The 20964-nt window shown below is 51.4% G+C and overlaps 1 protein-coding gene across 2 annotated transcripts in view; it reads left to right on the top strand.

Moving 5' to 3' along the window:
- VIPR1 (vasoactive intestinal peptide receptor 1) overlaps positions 1-20964 on the top strand; it is a 35266-nt gene continuing 14302 nt past the window's right edge. The window contains exons 1-3 of one of the 2 annotated variants that reach the window (XM_008068548.2): positions 7-55; positions 12554-12659; positions 17477-17584. In XM_008068548.2, coding sequence (XP_008066739.1) covers positions 12599-12659; positions 17477-17584 — 169 coding nt within the window. In that variant the 5' untranslated portion in view covers positions 7-55; positions 12554-12598. Of the gene's footprint in view, positions 56-12553; positions 12660-17476; positions 17585-20964 lie in introns of both variants that reach the window. The other variant, XM_021717824.1, reaches the window with a different exon arrangement.

The raw sequence follows: 20964 nt of genomic DNA, 5'->3' as shown, positions 1-20964 counted from the left end.
CGCTCGCTGGCTGTGCGTGTTGGCAGGCGCCCTCGCCTGCGCCCTCGGCCCCGCGGTGAGTGTTCGCCCCGCCGCCCACAGTCCCGGCAGCCGGGGGTGAAGGAGGGAGGGGACGGCGGGAGCCTGACCGTCTGTGCGCACGTTTGTGTGGGGATGTGAAGGGCACGAGCACTTCGTCTTGCCTCCTCCCTCCGCCCCAGACCGGATCTAGACCCGAGGGGTGGGATCTTGGTGGTGCCCAGTCCCTCCCAGAGCAGCCCGGAGCCGGCGTAGCAACGGTGGAGGGACGGGGGCGAGTGAACTCCAGACTTGCCTTCGGTGTGGTGGCTGCGGGAGGGCGTGCAATGGGGAGGCCCATGGGTGCAGGCTCGGGTACTGGGTCGATTGAGATGGAAGGTCTGGTAGACCATGGGTGGGAAGGAAGCTGTCCGGTCTAGGTGTCTGTGGGTGTCGACCGCAGACTCAGCCCTGGGGCCCCCAGGACCTGAGAAGGGATTCTTGGGATCGAGTCAGTGGCAGACACACCACTCTGTGCCCTCCTGAACGGAGCAAAAAGGCCCTGGAGCTCATGGTGGTGGGCAGTGAGAGCCTAGGGGTGGTGCTTACCAGGAAGGGCCAGGCTGAGCAGGGGCCAATGCCAACAAGCAGTGGCCTCCCCTTCCTCCCAACATGAGTATGCATGTGTCCCTGACACATGCGTGCCCAGGTGCCCCATGTGTGGGTGTGGTGTGTGTGCCTGTGATTGGGCAGACCCTGGTTGTGGCAGTAGGTGCAACAGATCATCTCACTTGAAGAGCAGGGAAGACCTCAATGCTCACTGAGTCTATCCAAGCCCATTTTACTGGTGGGCAAAGTAAGGCCCAGAGACATGTCAGACCCGGACAGAGATTGATTTTCTTCCTCCCCCTACCCCAGACCTTGAGTAATCTGTAGTGACTGCTTGGACAGGGCCTAAAATACCTGCTCCAGGTTGGCTGAGGGAGGGTGAGGAACCTTACCTGGTCCATTCTGTCCCTTACCATCACCTCCACCAGGGCAGGAATCGCTGAAAGCAGACTTCTGACAGTTGGCAGGAGTGTCTCCTCCTCCCGTTGATGGTCAGGAGACCTCCTGAACACTCAAAGCCTCACCAGCTCTGGCCCTGAGGCCACAGCTCAGCACCACTTGCAGCCCCTCAGTGCTATGAAGCCTCTAGGCCTTGCCAGCAACCCCCTGGGTTTTTTTTCAGCCCTGGGTCCCAGGCACTCAAATTCTTATTGCATGAGCCAGGGATCTTGGGACCACTGCTGGCACCCATTCCCCGATCCCTGGAGGCTTCTAAGCTTAGGAGCAGAACAGTATCAGTAGGCCTCTTCTCATTCCAGGCCATTTCTTCAGCCTCTCACCTTCAGCCCTAGCCTGGTTCCTCCAACGCTTACCACACACCACCCCCCACCCCCACCCTCATCTTTCCACATCTTACTCATTTAGTGCCCAGCTCTATCTCCTTCAGACAGCCTTCTCTGATTGCTCCAGCCAACTCAACCCTCCCTCCTCTGGCCCCACCCTTCAGTCCTACTCACCTCCCAGCCCGGGCTTTTCTGACCATCCAGTGGGGTCTGGGTCTGGGGTCTCTCACCCTCCTGTGTTTCTCATAGCTGGGCCCACAGGGACTTATCCAGGACTGAGCGAGGGGCAGGCTGGAGTGAGGGGCCCCCATTTCCCTCCCTGCCTCTTCCTCTTCCCCATCAGCGACCACTCGCTTCCCCTTGGAATGGACACCAGGCAATCCTGCTCCAGCTGGACTGGGAGGTGGGGGCTGGGGGAAGGGCAGACATTATCAAAGTCATAAAGTGGCAGCTGCAAAGTTCAGGTTGAAGGCCCAAAGCCTTATCACTGCTGTTTATGGTGCCCTGACTTCAGCCAGGGAAGGGGAAATCTCTGAACAGGGAAGCAAAAAAAGGAAAGAAAACCTCCAGTGTCTCAGAGGAGGAAGTCTGCCCCAAGGCCACTTGTCAGGGCTTAATTGCCCCTGCCCCCCAGAGAGCAGACACAGGGACTTCTTACCCCATGGTAGAGGTACTCAAAGCAATGCCCAGTACAAGGCCAGTGAAGGGGGGGTCACAAAAGAACAGACCCAGGCCTTGCCCTGGGAAGATTCTCAGGCTGGTGGGGGAGACCAGACTCAATGGCCTAGGAGGAAGAGCCCAGATGTATGTGGGGTACAGTCTCCCAGAACTGGGAGCAGGGGTTGCTGAGGTGGTCATGGAAGGCTCCCTGGAGGAGGCAGGACAATTCGCTAAGGAGTCTGGCCAAATGGGCCAATCATTCACCCCAAACTACAAAACAGCCTCTGTTGACCCCAGAAGGAGGAGGAGGCTTCCGGCTCCCCCCAGAGCTAGGGATGGCCCCTGGGGTTGGGGGAGGCTTGGTTCCTGTCACCCCTTTCTGAGGCAGGTTACTGGCCACCAGCTCCTGAAGGCCTTGCTTTGCCATAGGATCCTGCTGCCCCTGCCATCTACTTCCAACCCCTCCTGATGTTTCCACAGCTGCCCAAGCCCTCTTGGCACCTAGCCACCCTGTGAACGCTGGGAAACATGGCTGCGGATGGGTCAGGCCTCTTCCTCAAGTGACCTGACAACCTCTGTTTGGCCAACCAGGGGGAATGTACTGGAAGAGGGAGCTCCCTTCAGAAGTTTCCACCCTCCCATTCTATTGCCCTGAGACTCGGCCTTTCCTGAGGTTTCTGAGGCTTCCATAGGGAGTCCCACCTGGGGGGCAAGAGACCGCCTCACTTCACCTAATTGACTTGGGGAGCATCTTTAATCTCTGTGGAAGGGCCTCAGGTTCTTCACCACAAAAGGGAGGGAAACAGTCCTTGGCCCAAGGTGCAGGAGAAATGGAAAGAATGGGCTGGGCTGGGGCCAGCTCTACCTCCTACCGGGAGGTAATTTTCCCCATGTTGCCCCATGCAATTCATCATTTGCATTTATGACTGAAGTATTTTAAAGTAAATTATAGCATACTGGACTTTTACTCCAAATTATTGCAAGATGCAGCTCTTTAGACATTTTCATATGTAACTGTGAGACCCCATGAGTCTCTGAAACGGGGTTGGTCTTCCAGGCAGGACTTTTGTGAGCTTTGAAGGAGGTAAAGGTAGTGAACGTGGCTGTGTAAACCTGTGACCCACCATCTTTTCCTCTCAATCCTCAGCTCAGTAGCCCTGTGAACTTTTATACCGTCATCTTGCCCCCACCTGCCCATGGCTCCCCAGGGCAGGCAAGAGTCCTGGCGATGGAAAAGATGTTGTCATGAGGTGGCCAGACCATTTGGGGGGCAAGCCTGCAGACCCAGGCAGCAGTGGGGCCTCTCAGAGAGGACTAGGAGGTGAGTGGAGGGCCATCTCGCACCATAGTGGCTTCAGTGGAAATCCAACATGGGCCATGATGCAAGGTAGGGCCTCTCGCTTGTCACCCTCCTGCCATTGCTGGGCCACTCACTGTGGCCCTCTGGGCATGGCTGAGGAATGGGGCCTGGGGACCCTACGGAGTTTCGTCCCTTTCCCCAGCCCCTTCTGTCAACCTCTAGACTCCATCATCCCCTGTTTGACTTTGTAACACAAAACAGTTCCCATTGCACCCAGGAAAATGTCAATATATACAAACTCTCTCACATACCTTGAAAATATTTCCAAAGAAGAGAAAGCAACACAGCTTAATTTCTCCACCACATGTGTGGGTTTTAAATTTTCTACTTTCATGTTGAAATGTTTCAAACAAATAGAGAGAAGACTATAATGAACATGCAAACACACAATTCATCATTTGCATTTATGACTGAAGTATTTTAAAGTAAATTATAGCATACTGAACTTTTACTCCAAATTATTGCAAGATGCAGCTCTAAAACCAAAGGACATTTTCATATGTAACTGTGATACTATCTTTACACCTAACAAAATTAACAGAGATTCCTTAACATCTAATATTCAAATGTCCTCAGGCAGAAGGCAATCAAATACCACAAGATGAGTGGGGATATTATCGGGGTTTGGTTTTGTCTCAGGAATTGTGTGTCTGTGTCTGATGGGACTGGACTGTCCAGTACCTGGCAGGGTGCATGGGGAGAGAGCAGGGTGCCCTGGCAGTGAGCATCGAGCTGAGCTACATTGGACAGGACCCAGTCTTTTCATGCATGCCCTCTTGTGTGCTCGTGAGACAAGGATTCATATCTCTCAGGAAGTGCCTCCTACTATCTAACTTGAAAACAAGTTCTTCCTGCACAGCAGATCACCACAGGAAGGGAAAGGTCACCAACCAGCCTCCATGTACTCACAGCCTGTGGCTCCCTGTGCTGGTGCCAGGCTCTGCAGGTGGTCCCAACGCCAGTGACACCCACACACACCATGTTTGTAAACTGAGTCCTGCAAAGTCCAATTCCCTGGGGGTGGCCAGAATCACTTTCAAGGGGCAGAGGATTTAAACTAAATGCTCAGGCTGAGTCTCTGCTGTCTCTGCTTCTCTAGCCGTCATCATGGTGATCCAATGCAAAGAAATCCTGGAAGGCTTCATGCCCAAAGGAAACCTTCCAAGAAGAGTCCTTAGACAGGAGCAAATTGAATGTCTTTGCTTGGATTCTGCTAATTGTGAGATCTCTAGTCTTGGTACCACTCTGAGCTGTGGAAATAGGCACACACCACCAAACCAGGTTAATTTTTAAATTTTTTTCCTGGGCTCAAGCAATCCTCTCGCCTCCTCCCAAAGTGCTGGGATTATAGGTGTGAGCCACCATGCCTAGTCCAAACCTGTATCTCTATGTCTCCTCCTCTTCCTCACCCTCCCCACAAAATACACACACTAGTCTCTATTCTACTTTTCTACCACCCAGAACTCAGCTTTCCCCAAAGGGAGATGTGGTTAACAAAATCTGGATTTGTAGAGGGGAGGTTTTAGGCTACAGGCAAAAGGATATAAACATACAAGGAAGAAATAAAAATTAGACTACAGTGGGGGTAAGGAGGACTGGCAGACTTGAGACCTCTGGAGGGTACAACTGCCACTTGTCAGTATATAGGACCTTCAGAGTGCCTGGGGTTACACAAGATGCTATGGCTGTGGCTAGGCCAGGGTGTAGATGGCAGGGCCACACTGGCATGAGGGCTGGGCTAGGGCTTTAACAATAACTGCTAATCCGGCCAGGCATGGTGGCTCAAGCCTGTAGTCCCGGCACTTTGGGAGGCTGAGGTAAGAAGACTGCCTGAGCTCATGGATAAAGGAACAGCCCGAGCAACTTGGCGAGACCTCGTCTCTACAATAAATCAAAAAATTAGCTGGGTGTGGTAGCATGCACCTGTAATTTCGGCTACTTGGAAGGCTGAGGCAGAAGGATCACTGAAACCCAGCAGGTCGACACTGGGGTGGCCATGAGTGTGCCACTGCACTCCAGCCTGGGCAATGGAGTGTGATTCCAACTCAAAAAAATAATAATAATAACTGCTAACTCCTGGTGCCTGACTGGTGTCCTTTACCTGTGACCCTTGACACAACTCTAGAAGTAGGTAGTACTGTTATTGCCCCCATTTTACAGGTGAAATTGAGTAAACCGCCCAATTCACCCCAGTCAGGAAGTGGCAGACTGTCTGATTCCGGAACCTGTGGTCTTAACTAGGCTCTGCCACCTCGCTAAGAGGAGATGCTTCTTCCAGAAGGGCTGTGGCATACTACATGCTACCCTGGGACTTTACAGATTTTTTTTATTAGTAAAGTACAGACCTGAAGTGACAGCCCAGTGAATTGTCACACATGTGTACATCTGCATAGCCATGGCCCAGCTCAAGCTATTACATATTCCCATCACCCCAGCAGGCTCCCTTGTGCCCCTGCCCAATAAGATGTAGTCTGATTTCAACTTCTTTTAGCGCTTTCTGCAGAGCTGGGAGTGTTTTTCCTCTCTTCTCTGACTTGTGGGTCCACCCTGTCCTATGTCCCTTGAGCCCTCCCTTCTTGCCCTTTTCTCTTCTTGCTCCTTCTTTTCTCTCCCTGACTATGAGAGCTCCATCCCCTCATCTCCTTAAGTGGAGGAGGCAGTTCTGTGTACCTTTGATCACATGGTTTTCTCTCTGAGTCCTCAGTTTCCCCCTGTGTCTCTTCATTATACATTGATTTCAGTAGAGGGTGGAGTAAATAAATCGTGGAGGTGAGATAATTTCTGTCAAGGCTGGAGTCATGGTGAAGAAAGTAAATGGGACCATCCGTAGCCCCTGCTCTCTACTGCCCATTTCCCCGCCTCCTCTTGCAGGCAGGAAAAAAAGAGCCCTCCTTTGTCAAACCTCAGAAGCACAAGTCATCCCTGGAGGCTCCCAGTACTTGGCAATTTGCATACAGAGAATTCCTTCTCCTATCTCACCTAATCCAGCCTGCTGCAGGTTTTACTCTTCTGAGCTGCTTGCTCCTCAGGGGGACTCGCCTCCCCTGCTGCACTGCCTCTGGCTTCCTTGGCTTCTTCTGCCATAGTTCTCTGGCTCCATATTATGAGGCTGGGATTCTGATTCTAGGCAGTAGCCGTGGCCTCAGACTTCCCCCAGAGGGGCTGGATATGGCCTACAAACCTGAGCTGGGCTCACCCTATCTTTCAGAGCCCCTAGCATGTAGCAGCAAAAATCCCAGCCTCTTCACCCCCACTCCCGTCACCACCCCCAGGTTTTGCCCCAGATCTCAGGGAGTCCCACATGGAGAGGAGAAAACAGGACTTTCTCCCCAGCCCGTCACCAATTCCTGTGCTAGGCTGAGCACCAAGAAGTAAGCTTAAAGTCAGCCTGACTCTGCAGTTGAGGTGAGGCTAGAAAGTTTTGCCAGACTGGGCTCCCAGCACCTTCCCTAGGACAGGAATTCCTGAGCTCAGAAGAAGGGATCCAGGCAAGGGTGGAGAAGTCCATGGCTTCTCCTCAATCCTGGTGTTCTTTTGTTTCTTGCCACAGCGTTGGCTGTATGTGGGAGGTGACAGACCGGGAGTTGGCAGGAGAATCCTGAGTCTGGTAGGAGACAGGGATTAACCAAGTCTTGCCCATTCCACCTGCTCAATTGGGCCTCCTCCTCTCTACCCTCCCTACCCTGCCTTAACCTAGGCATCATCAATTCCTGCCTGGACCAGAGCAATAACTTTCAGTCCCACCACCTGCAATCTGAGGGATCTTCGTAAAATCTGTATCCCGTGCCCTCAGTCTCCTGCTTCAAATCTCTGATGGTCCCCATGACCTAGGAGTCAAAGCTCACGCTCGAAAGCTGGCATTCCAGGCCCTTCCCAATCCCAGGCCTGCCTATATTGCCCAACTGGTCTTCTGATGCCCCCAGAACTCCTTGCTGCAGTTATACCAAGCTTCTCGCAACCTTTTGCATCTTGGGCACTGTCAAGCCTCCATGCTTGTGCATCCACAGCTCCTGCTTTCTGGAGTACTCTAACTGCACCTCTGCTTGTCTAACTCTTACTTATCCTCCAAGACCTACCTCTGCAGAATGGACACAGAATACCCATGCCATAGGAAGCCCACCCTGGAACTCTTTCCTGGGATCACTAGACTTGGCTATAATCTGTCAGGGAATTTTCCAACTCTCTTTGTGCACACGGAATCCAGAGGGATAATGAGGATGTTTAGAGTAGGGAAATAAGTAGGAGAGGAAGTCCAAAGTCTGCCTGAATTCCTCAGTGATAAGGGCTAGAGGGAGCTGCCCTGGCTCTGGCCCTCAAAGGGCAATGGTTGACCAGATGCCCCAAGGCTAGGCTGTGGACAAGGATTGATGTAGTCCAGACCAGAGGACTTAGGTCTGAGACTTAGGTCGCATCTGGGAATGTGCATTTGCTGGGTGACCTGAGGTCCTTTGTTGGGTCTCCATTTCCCCTACCCTCCTCCACATGGAGCCCAGAACTTAGCTAAACTATGGCAAAGATACAGCTCACCTTCCAGATCACTCTTAATTTATTCAGAGACACCACAGTTTCCTGGGTTACCCTGGGGACTGCTGTACCCAGTCCTCCCTTCTCTCTCAGCTGCCTCTCAGGAAGGCTCTGTGGTTGTGCTGCTGGAGGAGCAGAATTGGCTAGAGAAGTTGATCCAATACTCTTGTACCCTCAAAGAATGGCAAGCAGAAGCTGCCAGAAACCCTAGAGGCCAATGGTGATTAGAAAAGAAATATCTCTTGGCAAACTACACAGCCTGGTTTAAGGGAGCCCAGGAAGTGAAGGTATCCATTGCCCTGTCCTCAGACCACAAAACTGAATACTTTTGGTTACAGGGACAGAAAACACAACTGACTGAAGCCTAAAGAAAGGTATTGGTTCATTTTGCTTGCAACGGGGCTTGTTTCAGGCATGGCTGCATTTGGGGGCTCAGACAATGCTAAGAGGACCTGACTTTTTTCCATCTCTCTATTCTGCCTTCAGTTGTGTGGTCTTCACCATTGTGTTCCACTTGTCAATAAGAAGTCAGCAGAAGCTCCAGCCCCTGCATCCTTTGGGATTTTTAGTCCAGTGGGAAAAAGCAAATTCACTTGCCTAATGACTTAATTCAAAGTCCCAGGAGCAAGCTTCCTGATTATGCATAGCCTGGCTTGGGCCATGTGCCAAGCACTGTGGCCAGGAATACTCTGATTGATCTAAGTCGAAGTCACATGTCAATTCCCTGGAAGAGGGTTTGTCAGAACCACATAAACTAGGAGTGGGGAAGGAGGTGGCTTCCCAGACAGAGATGAAGACGTGGCACCAAAGGAGAGTAAAGGCTGGTGGAGGGCAGAAACAGTAGATGGCTGCTACCATCTATCCTGCAGCATGATGGGAGTTGAGAACTGATAGGAGAGTCAAGACAGCCTGGGAGGGGCCAGAAAGTAGAAAGAATCCTGTTGCTGGTGGACCACTGGGTTGGGCAGGTACCTTGAGGAAAAGCGTGCTCCAAGACAAACAAGAAGATCAATAGTGTGACATAAGCTGAGGTGGCTAGTCCCTGGGATCCACCTGGCCACCCTTCCCTCTGGGATCCACCTGGCCACCCTTCCCTCTGGGATCCACCTGGCCACCCTTCCCTCTGGGATCCACCTGGCCACCCTTCCCTCTGGGATCCACCTGGCCACCCTTCCCTCTGGGATCCACCTGACCACCTCTGGGATCCACCTGGCCACCCTTCCCTTATACTTGGAGGATGAGCCAGCCACAGATCCCTTGAGAAAGAATGTTGAGTATCTTGAGCATTTCAGCCTAAATAACTCTAATGGAAAGAGGGGAAGCACATGACCCCAAAGAGGAATCACAGGGACAAAGTTTCCTTGAAGTTTCATATCTTCTCTTTTAACAGTTATTATATGAGTGACTTCATTCTGCTCCATAATAGACCTGTGTTAGTTCCAATATGCCAAGTTTATTGACTGGGCACGGAGGCTGAGGTGGGAGGATTGCTTGAGCCCAGGAGTTTGAGACCAGCATGGGCAAAATAGCAAAACCTTGTCTCTATAAGAAAAATTAAAAATAGCTGGGCATGGTGACACAGACCTGTAGTTCCAGCTACTCAGGAGACCAAGGCAGAAGGATTGACTGAGCCCAGGAGGTTGAGGCTGTGGTAATCCGTGACCATACCACTGCACTACAGCCTGAGCAACAGAGTAAGACCTCAACTCAAATAATAATAATAATAATATCAATATGCCAAGTTTTAAATTACTTCCCAGCTAATGCCTTTACCCCAGTTGGCTGGTAAAGTTAAAGATCCAGTGGAACCCATGCTTGCTATGTGGCTTCCAGGTCAATGGCACATGGGTAGGTGGGGTCTGGATGCTAGGAAAGTTTGAGTGGAGTCCTGGACAGGGAGACCTGCCCTTGGACCTAGGCTAGGTAAGCCATGGTGCTGGCTGCATCTGGGAAAGCTGTGCTGCAGGTGGCCTGTGAGACAATGAGGCTCCACCAAAGCCTCACTGAGAGAGGAGGAGTGAGAGAGCTGTTGAGGCAGAAGGGACTCAGCTGTGTGGTGTTTCATATACAGAGTTGTCCAGCCTCGACATGGACCGCTCTGCCTCCACAGTGATGGAGCGCTCACTGCCTCCTGGGATATATATCCCTTGATGCAGTTGACTTATTTAGAACAATGGTCAAAGTGCTAAGCACTTTGGTGCTGCAGGATGGGCGGGACCCTCTTAAAGGAAAGAAATGAGGGGAAGCCCCCACCTATACTCTTCCCACAGACCCACTTCAAGAAACCTTTAAGTCAGCAGGGGAAGTGGTTGAGGCTCATTTAGCTTACAGAGAAATGGAGGCCCGGGGAGGTAAGGACTTTGTCTTAGGGTGGGAGGGACGAGTTGATGGGTCTTGCTGGACCCTCTCCTATGGTCCTGGTGGGGACTGTGACGTTTTCCACTCCAGGCACAGATGAGGAAACATGTGGGGTTGCCAAGACCAGCAGCCACTTTATCCTAAAGCCAAAGAAATGGAAGCTACTGCCAGCCCAATGGTTCCCCCATGGAAGCCTTCACCCACCCTCCCCAACACAAGAGCTCCCAAGACCTGATTTTTTTCTGACTGATCCTGGACAGCCATCACCCCCACTCACATGTCTTCCCCAAGACCAACGTCCCCATCAGACTATGTCCCCACCCCTTGTCCTTGGCCAGGGCACTGGGGAGGAGAAGGGAGAAGCCTGGGCTTTTCCATTCCTTCTCCACCTTCCAGAGGCAGGGGAGACCTGGCGGATCCTAGAGGGGCCCTTTTACTTCCTGAAAACTCTGACTCATTTAGATCTGGTATAGTTTGAATTATTAAGAAGATAAGAAGGAGGCAGGGGAAAGCTGGGCAAGGAGGACCAGAGTCCCCTCCCCAGCCTGGTGGCTCAGGGGACTGAGCACAGGCTCCTGGAATGGAGATAACAACTGGAAAATGCATCTAGACTTCTGGATTCCTCCCAGGCCTGGCATCAGGAACCACAGGCCAGAATCCAACTCCCCATAACAAAGTATCACTAGTTGGCTCCACCCATCCAGGGAGACTGAGACAGGGACAGAGTACTGGAGAGTGGCAGTGTCCAGAGGGCCAGCTCAAGACTCTAAGGAGAGGTCCTCTTGCCCCCATCTGGAGTCATGCCACCCACAAAGAGACAAAGTTGTTACGGTAGCAGCATTGTTGGGTGAACCACCAAGAAGCCATGACAGGATCCTCAAGGCAGACCCAGGTCTGGGGACAATGGACAACAGTTTGGGGTTAGGTCCAGGCCAGGCCCAAGTTGTTTTGTTTTGTTTTTAAATCTGTATTTCTTCTTAAGTATATTGTCTATTTATTTTTATTATAGAGATGGGTACAAGTGAGGATTAAGTACATAAGTAGGCTGCATGCAGTTGAAGTTTAGGCTTCTAACTGGCCCTCACTCCCTGGTAGTGGACCAGGTACCCTTTGTGTTGTCATGTGCCCCTCACCTTCCTCCCTCCTTGTGCTGCCGGTCTCTCCCTTGTGCTAATGTGACTATTGTTCAGGTCCCACTTATGAGTAAGAACATGTGGTATTCAGGTCTTTGTTTCTGTGATAGATCGCTTATTATGATGGTCTTCAGCTCTATCCAATTTGCTGTGAAATCCATGATTTTGTTCTTCTTCATGGCTGTGTGATACTCTATTGTGTTTATGTATCACATTTTCCTTATCTAATCCACTTTTGATGGACAGTAGGGTTGGTTCTATTTTTTTGTTATTGTGAATACAGTGGCAATAGATATGCATGTGCAGATGTCTTTTTTGTAGAATAGTTTATGTTCCTCCTGGCATAATCCTAGGAGAGGGATTGCTGGATCCTATGGCAGGTCAATTTTTAGTTCTTTTAGGAATCGCCACACTGTTTTTCATAGAGGTTGAACTAGCTTGCACTCCCTCTAGTAGTGTAGAATCATTTCTCTGCACCAGAGTCAGCAGCTGTTGATTTTTGAATTATCAGTGATGGCCATCCTTACTGGTGTTAGGTGGTATCTTGTTATAGTTTTGATTTGCATTTCTCTGATGATTAGTGAGACTGAGCATTTTTTTCAAGTGTTTGTTAGCTGCTTGTACGTCTTCTTTTGAAAAGTGTCTATTCATGTCCTTTGACCACTTTTTAATAGGGTTATTTGTTTTTTTCTTTCACTTCATTTGAGTTCCCTGTAGATCCTGGATATGAGGCATTTGTCAGATACATAATTTGTAAATATTCTTTTCTCATTCTGTAGGTTGCCTCTCTACTCTCTTGATGACTTCTTTTGCTGTGCAGATGACTTCTTGATGACTTCCTTTGATGAGGTCCCACTTGTCTTTCTTAGCCTTTCCAGCATTCGCTTTCGGTCAAGCCAGGTGGTTCAGAGTTCATTGCTGGATGTACATAAGGGTGTTTCCATATATAAAAATCAACTCAAAATGGATCAAAGACCTAAACGTAAAACCCCAAGTTACAGGCCAAGGTTTTAGCTTGGGGTGAGGGTTGAGAGGTTAGCCTGGAACTTATATTCCAGGCCCCTGCATGGGCCCATGCTCTTGATTGTGTGGACCAGGCTGACAGGCCCCTCCCTGTCTCTGTCCCCCAGGGCGGCCAGGCAACCAGGCTGCAGCAGGAGTGTGACTATCTGCGGATGATTGAGGTGCACCGCAAGCAGTGCCTGGAGGAGGCCCAGCTGGAGAATGAGACAGCAGGTGAGGTCCCCGTGGGAGGTCAGGGTCTGTGCACCCCCATGGAGCCCCGTGTTTCCTCACATCATGAGCCCACATCCATCCAGGTCACATTCATTCCACATTTGTTGAATGGGGATCCTGAGGCAGGGATTGCACCACAGAGCTGCTGGGTGGTGAGGAGAAGCTGGGGAAGTCAGGTGGAGGAAGGAGGGGGCTAACAGGCCTCCATGTCCCCGTCACTCCAACCCAGGCCTGGGGAGCTCCCAGCCATCAGCTGAGGAGGACATACCAAATGAGGGTTCCGAAAAGTTTGCAGAGCCACCTCCACCTTGAAGGGTCCCTATCCCTCTTGTCTAGGAATAATGAAGATGATGTTCATGGCTGCCAGCCACCCAGGCTGGGATCTAGGTGCTGCATGGTGGAGGGGGCCTGTGGACCATGAAGGTAGACAGGTTTCAGGACCACCCACCCAGCCCAAAGAAAGGCTAGGGAAGCGCCCTCCTGATTCCCTGACTTAGAACTGGGATGGGGAGGATTGGTCCCAGAACCATACTCTGGGATTAGACGGTTGTACTGTGTTAGCATCTCAGAGGAAGAGCAGGAGCTATTGGCTCATAGGATGTGACCCCCATAGGGACCACATGGAAGCTCAAAGCCGTCTTGGCAGTCCAGAGCAAGAAAGGGCACCAGGATAGTCTGGACAGGTCTGAAACACTCACCATGGGGTGCAGGGAGGACTGAGGCCCAGCTCCTTCATCCCAACCCCAGGCACTGCCACCTCAGCACTCAGAGGACTGATCATCTCCACACGCATGCACATACACACGTGCACGTCCCTAGGCATACATCAGCATACACACTGGTCTTTCATCCCAACCCACCCTTAGTGACCAGATAAACCACTGACTCATTATCTGATACTTAAAAAGTCTAGTTCAGCCACAGAGGCTGAGCACGTGAGGACCCAGTTACTCCTCTGCAGGGGGTCTAGGAGAGCTCCACCTGGCAGTGTGAAGGGTAGTGCCCCGCTACCCAGACCTGACGGCAGGGCCATCAGGACAGATGACAGCACCCTCCACTTGGCTCAGCAGGCCGGGGTGGGAATTGGAGGAATTCCATGGAAAGGTGCCACTCAAGCCTGACTTGGGCAGGTTTGGAGAAACCAAGAGAATAGGATGGTCAGAGGCACCAAGACAGACTGCTGATGGAGAGTAGGGGGAGGATGTCAGGTTCAACTCTCACTGAAGGGGAGGCAGTGGGGAGGCTGTGGTTCCTCTGGGCCCCCATCTAGGCCACCTCCCCGAGGTTGAGTTTAGTTATGTAACAGCCTTGCTCAGAAGCAGGGAGCATCTCTATGGCTTCCCGGCTCCCCAGCTCCCTCACCACCTCTCTGAGACTGACGATTAGGTAACACTCCCAGGTTCCTCTTCTTGGCCCTGGTGCCCAGGCCTACTGCCTCTTGCATGACAAGTGAATGTGTGTAGCCTCACACGCAGGCTTTCCCTCCTCCAGGTCTCACAGCAAGACAACCCCCTCTCTCCTGGGGCCCAGAGACTGAGGTCTGGGTTAAAGGGTAGCTGGACCTACCCACTACCTATACACCCACCCCATCCTGCTAGGGCAGAGAGGCAGGACCAGGCTGTAGACAGGCTTCAGCAGGCCCCAGTGGCAGAAGGCCCAGACCCCAGACTCTAAGCCCCGCTGCAGCACCTCCCAGGCCCCAGGCGGGCCGCCCTCATGATTCCTATGAGGTCATTGCTGGCACAGCGTACCTGTCGGGTGCCAATACCCTGTCACCAGCAGCCTGGAATCCAGAGGAGGGCGGGCATGGGTGGTGGGCTGTGGGTCTGTCCACAACCCTGTGTGGGATTCTGTGTGTGTTTGTTCATACCCAGGTTACATCCTGGCTCATGTCTGTCTGGGCTATGTCTGTGCCTCTGGAGTTTGTAGTTCTGTGTCTGACTCTTAATGTCTTTGTGAGTTGGGAGTGTGTATCTATTTAAGACTGGACACACCTCATCCCTGGACATGCCTAGACATGTCTTCCTGATATGCTGTGTCTCTGCGTGTTAGTTGTGAGGGTTTCTATCAACGTGAATGTTGATAGTACACCAGGCATTTGTCTCTGTGAGTTGTATCTCTTTCTCCCAATTTTCCTGTGTCTGTGGTCTTTCCATGTCCAGGTAAGTGTACATGTGTGTACGTTTGCATGTTGCCTGGGGTTCCATGTTCCTAGGAGTACATGTCCATGTGTGTGTCTGTGTTTGCACTCAAGGCTATAAGATAACACAGCAGAGGCCCCACCCCACCCTGCCTTACCATCCCTCACCCCACACTTCCAGTCGGACTTTCTAGCTGGGGCTACAGCCCCGGTAGGCACACACAGCCAGCCGGGGCCCTGTGTCTCTGTGGGGCTAGAAACACATTTGATGGGGCCTGTGGGGCTTCCCTGGAGTGGGTATACAGGGAATAATCCTCTGCCTAGCCCAGGACAACAGGCTATTCCAGGCACCAAGTGTTTTTATGGCTGTTACCCCCTCTGCTCCTTCCCCAACCCTGCTACTTCAGCAGTCCAGCCGTGTCCTGTCTCCCACAGGAAACTTCCCTGATCACATCCCTGTATTGGCCTCTCTTCCCTGCTCCCTTGCCCTGCTTGCTGACCTGCGGCCCAGCACCAGTTCGTGGCCAGCCTTTGTTGTACTGAGATTCCTTGAGGCCTAGTGTGCCCTCTCCAAGGGCCCCCAGTCTCCTTCTCTTCTTTCCCACCCCTGGTAAAGCAGAGCACATGGCCAGAGACCCAGCCCAGAATCCACTCCAGCCTGTGCTGGCAGCTAGAGATTCAGAGAGCCCAAAGTCTGGCAGGGACCCAGACCACAATAGCCAGCCTACAAAACAGGGTGTGCCCAGCACTGTCAGAGAGGGGTAAACAAAGTCCAGCAGCAGCAAAATTCCCAGAGAAATGACACTGAGCCCTTCCAATCAGGAGGAGACAGAGTATGTAAATAGACTATACCACTCAGCAGCAATGTGACCTTGGGCTCGTTGCCTAATCACTCTGTGCCTCAGTTTCCTCATCTGTGAAAGGAAAGGGTTAAATATATATATAAAGGAGGTGGGTTAAATAAGTTATTACTTAAAGAAGTGAGAACAGTGCCTGGCACATGCAAAGGCTATGTAAGTGTTTGCTGATATTAACAGGGTCTTGAACCACAGGAGTATTTGACTAGCCTGAAACACCCCTACATCATGGCCTCTGGGAGACGCTAGCCCAGAATGGAAGAGGAACTGGCAGCCAGAGTGAGGCCACAGGACCCCTCAGGACAGGTTGGGGCAAAAGTGTCAGAGTCCACGAGGGAGGAAGACTGTACTCTCCGGTCAAGCCCTGGGGACCCAGGTATCCTCCTCAGCCTCTGGCTGTAGGTGCCACCTGACTGCTGTGACCCTCCCCACTGCCAACCTACTCTAGAGTTCTGAGTCTCTTCCCCAAGTAGGGACATCCTCCACCTCCTCTTCCCAGGCCCCCTTCTTGGGAACTTGGGAACCTTCGGACCTGGGCTGGGTTGGGCTGGGCTTGGCCCAGCCGGCGTTGACTTTGGCTCAAGGGTTGAATTACCTGAGCAAATCTATGGGACTGGCAGGATTGCAAAGAGACAATTAAGCCTTCCTCATGGAGGGGGTCCAGAGTAGTGCTGGTTCCTTAGGGGCACCCACCTCCTGCACAGGCAAAACCATGGCATTTGCTGCTGCCTATTAAAGCAGACCCCTGGAGACCCCAGTGTGCACCCTTCACTGACCAGGCTCTGCAGGGCTGACAGCTACATGATAGAGGGCACAGCCTGCGATGCAGAGTTTTCTCTGAACTCACTCCCAGACAACTCCCCATCACAATTCACAACTTGACTGAGTTGGGGACATCTGTGTTGCTCAAGAACTAGCTGTACCCTAATATTCTCTCATCATACCCCAGTATTACCTCATCATACCCAATATCTTTTTATAACAAACTTCTTCTAATGCCTCCTTAACTACCATAACATGAAATTCACACATTCATTTTATTAAAAATTATGTTCTGGTTGTAATGTGACGGAACTATTAAAAGGAAAGTAATTTTTGATAAAATACCATGGACATGTTCAGGGACGATCTCACTCAAAGAAGATGCAGTCGGAAGGTTGTACCTATAAATATAAATTCTAGGAATGTGAAACCTATAAATGCAGATTAATATGTGCTGGTGGTCGTATCAGTGACTCAGATATCACAAGCAGCATTGCTATAGGTAACGTGATTTTCCAAGATATCAAACAACTCTTAGTAAATTTCAGAACAAAACAAAGTAGCCTTCTGTCTTGCATTCCTGGAAAACTCCATGTGTGTTAGGCCTGAGCAATAAATATATCTTGTGTTTCCAGGTAAAATGGAGTAAAAGTCTAGGCTCTGGTCATTACAAAAGGTTGTCACCTACCCAAATGCCCAGTGGCTCATCTGAAAGTCATGCAGGACACGAGACCATTTATTCATCATTGTACAGGACCATGCAGGCTGCCTGTCTGGCATACATGGTGCCTGCCCACCAAATGCCAAGTGAGGACCCCTAGTTGTTGCAACAAACAAACCCTCACCAGTGTTCAAATCACCCTCAGGGGAGGCTCCATCCCTCACTGAGGACCAAGGAGCTGTAGTCATGCCTCCTTCTCCCAGGCTGCACCTCCCATTTCAGACTGGAGGCTCCTGGCGGGAGGAAGAAAAAAGTGGGTACCTATGGGCTCAGGCCCCAGGGCTGAGGGTACCTGGCGATTATGCTGACCCGTGTGTCCTCTGCCTTCACCCCACAGGCTGCAGCAAGATGTGGGACAACCTCACCTGCTGGCCAGCCACCCCGCAGGGTCAGGTGGTTGTCTTGGCCTGCCCTCCCATCTTCAAGCTCTTCACCTCCATTCAAGGTAAGAGCTCTTGGGTTGAAGGGAGGGAGCTGGGGTGAGGTGAGTGGGGCTGGCTAGAGTGGGGATTCACCTCTCAAGGAAGTAGGAAGGGAAGGAAAAGTGGACAACGGGGCCAGAGCAATCCAGGGTGCTCCCTGGCAGAGGAGACAATGGCGCTGGGTCTTTGAAGGATTCCTGAGATCTGATTAGCTCTTCATATAAAGATAAGCATGTGGGAAAGGCTTACTAAATATTTGCTCAACAATTGATAACTGATTGACTGACAAGTACTTGATTAAATTATGGCTCCCGTGTTCCTGTATTTTGAGCTGGTCATGATTCAGTCTTTTGCTGCCTGGGGCAGATGACCTCTCGGGCTCTGTAAACTGCCACCCAGCTTTGCTTACACACCTTTTCATGATCTGCTTAAATGAATGTTCACATATAAGGCAGAAAAGGGGGAGCCCCTTTAGGAAGCCGGCTTTCTTGCTCTGGAACCATTCACGAGGCTTAACATATATCCAGTCATTCTTTTGTGCAGTAAATGCAGCACCCACTAGCATGCCAGTCACTGACTGGACAAACACGGGGTGGGGGGTGAAACAGCCCCCCCTGGGGGGGGTTACTCTCTTGGAGCTAACTTCTAGTTGGAGATATATTTAGTAAGATAACAAACAAATACATCATTAATAATATGAAGTGCTGGGCGAGAGAAGATGGAGGGAGGGGAGTGACCTAAGGCAGGTGTTCACGAACAGCCTCTTGAGGAGGTGACATTCAGCTACCATCTGAAGACCTGGGGGTGACAAGGAGCCATGGGCAAAGATCCCAGACTGGGGGTAATTGAGAGAGAGAATCTGCAGCCTATGGTATAGGCATCCAAGGAAGCTCCATGGAGGCCATTGTGGCTGGGGCAGAAAGAGCCCAGGGGAGGGAAGGAAGGAAGAGATAGCCAGGCAGGAACCAGACTGTGTGGTGGCCTTGAGGACTGAGGTGAAGATTTGGGTTTTTCCTAAGTACAGAGAGAAGCCATGGGTGGGGTGGAGGGTGCTCTAAGCAGGGGACTGACATGGTCCAATTTAGATTTTTTTTTTTTTGAGTTGGAGTCTCACTCTGTCGCCCAGACTGGAGTGCAGTGGCACACTCCCGGCCACCGCAGTCTTGACCTGCAGGGCTCCAGCGATCCTTCCACCTCAGCCTTCCAAGTAGCTGGAATTACAGGCGCGTACTACCACACCCAGCTCAATTTAGATTTTTAACAGATAACTGGTTTCTGTGAGAAGGAAGACTTCTAGGGGTATAAATGGGAAACCACAATCACAAGGCAGGTGAGAAATAATGATGGTCAGAATTCAGGTAGAGCATGAAGGAGAGAAGTGGGAGATGTGTTTATGGAGGGTACAGGGGTGGGTTTGGGAGAGAGAGGATCAAGCATGCCCTTCTGCCCCCTACCCAGGTCTAGGTTTAATAAGCCTATGGGAGAGAAGAAACTGGACTGGGTGGGGAAGAGTGAAGGAGAATCAGGACTGGGTGGAGAGGACCAAGGGAAGAGCAAGTCTGGCATGGGGAGGACTAGTGAGGATCAGGACTGGGTGGAGAGGACCAAGGGAAGAGCAGGTCTGGCATGGGGAGGACTAGTGAGGATAAGAATTGGGTGGGGAAGATTGAGGGAGGATCAGGTCTGGATGGGGAGGATTCATGAGGATCAGGACTGTGTATGGAGGATTGAGGGGAGAACAGATCCTTGATGGGGAGGACTCATGAGGATCAGGACTGGATGGGGAGGTATAAGGGAGGAGCAGGTCTGGGATGGGGAGGACTCATGAGTCAGGACTGGGTGTGGAAGAATGAGGGAGGAGCAGATCCAGGATAGGGTGGGCTTATGAGAGCAGGACCTAGATAAGTATTCGGAGGGTGAGTGAAAAACCCAGGCATCTCTCCCTCCAGGCAGACTTTCCCTCCCTGGAGCCCAGTTTCCCTCTTTATAAAGTGGGGGTGGGAGGGGGGGCCGATGGTCTCCCTGAGGAGAGCCAGTTTTGCCCCCCAGTACTTGGTATCGTGACCTCGGTGGTGAAGGACAGACCTCAAAGCCCTTCTGAGAAGTCCAGGAGCAGTCCCAGCTGTGCCATAATCCAGGCTGGTGCCCACCTGGCCCAGCCCTCCTCCAAGGGGATGCAGCGCCTGGGAAGGTGAGAGAGGATCTCCTCTGGCAGGCTTCCTGGCGCAAACCGTCAGCAGAGCCTGGAAACCAGCCTTCTCTCAGATCCCTGGGGCGCCGCTAATTGCCTCCCTCCTGATACTCTGCTAATTGCACTCCTCTCCACAGCGCTTCTGTCCCTGCTGGAATGTATCAAGGCAGCTCTTTCACTTGAGAATCTGGACTCTTGCCCACCATCTGGCTAACCCCGAAGCTGCTAGCATCAATGGGGCCCATTCGGTGCCTTTGTGTAGATGAGAAAAGGCAGCCCTTCCTCAGGCGGAGTCGACCTCTCACTAGAGCCCACCTAGTGGCAAGCTGAATATGCCCACCAGCCAGATGCTCTTGTGCAGTGAACAGCCTGCACAGTTATGCTCGGTGGTCCTGGTCTCTGAAAACAGTGGAGAGAAATAGGAGATTGCGATTAGGGACTGAAAACATAGAGGAAAGTAGGTGTTTTCCTGGGGAAAGATGTGAGGAGCTGACCTTAAATTCCGAAGAGGGAAGCTTGCAAGTGTCGAGTAGGAAAAAGGCCAACCCTACCTCCTGCCCCTTTGAATAACAGGACTGAGGAAGGGATGTGCCCCAGGAAGGGACCTGGGTCTACAAGGAAAGCATATTGGAGATAAAAATTGTGGAGGAGTAGAAAGAAGTCATCTACCAGGCTGGATGAAATACCTAGAGAAGGAGTTTTGGCCAGGCCAGGGGACTGTTTGTAAAGGTACTAAAATGTTGGTGGTAACTTACTTCTTTAATTTGTAGTCTATATATCTTTCATCTGCAGTATTTTTTACCTTCAACTATTTGAAGAGTTTTTTTAGAATAAAAAATGGGATAGCTATTTTGGTTAAGAAAACGCAACATACAACTGGTGTTCATCATGTCTGTGGGGACTCTGGGGCACCTCCTCTCCTCGATCACCACATTACGATGCCACAGATAAGAAAATCTTGCTGAGCATTGTGGCTCATGCCTGTAATCCCAGCACTTTGGGAGGCTGAGGTGGGAGGATTGCTCAAGTCCAGGAGTTCGACACCAGCCTGAGAAACACAGTGAGAACTTGGCTCTACAAAAAATTTATTTATTTAATTATTTATTTATTTATATATTTATTTTGAGTTGGAGTCTCACTCTGTAGCCCAGACTGGAGTGCAGTGGCCACTTCCAGCCACTGCAGCCCCCACCTGCTGGGCTCCGGCGAGCC

This window comes from Carlito syrichta, unplaced genomic scaffold (assembly GCF_000164805.1).
Source record: "Carlito syrichta isolate Samal-C Ts95f unplaced genomic scaffold, Tarsius_syrichta-2.0.1 Scaffold311198, whole genome shotgun sequence".
NCBI lineage: Eukaryota > Metazoa > Chordata > Mammalia > Primates > Tarsiidae > Carlito > Carlito syrichta.
Note: the sequence above shows the minus strand (reverse complement) of the source record. Positions and strands in the feature narration are given on the sequence as shown.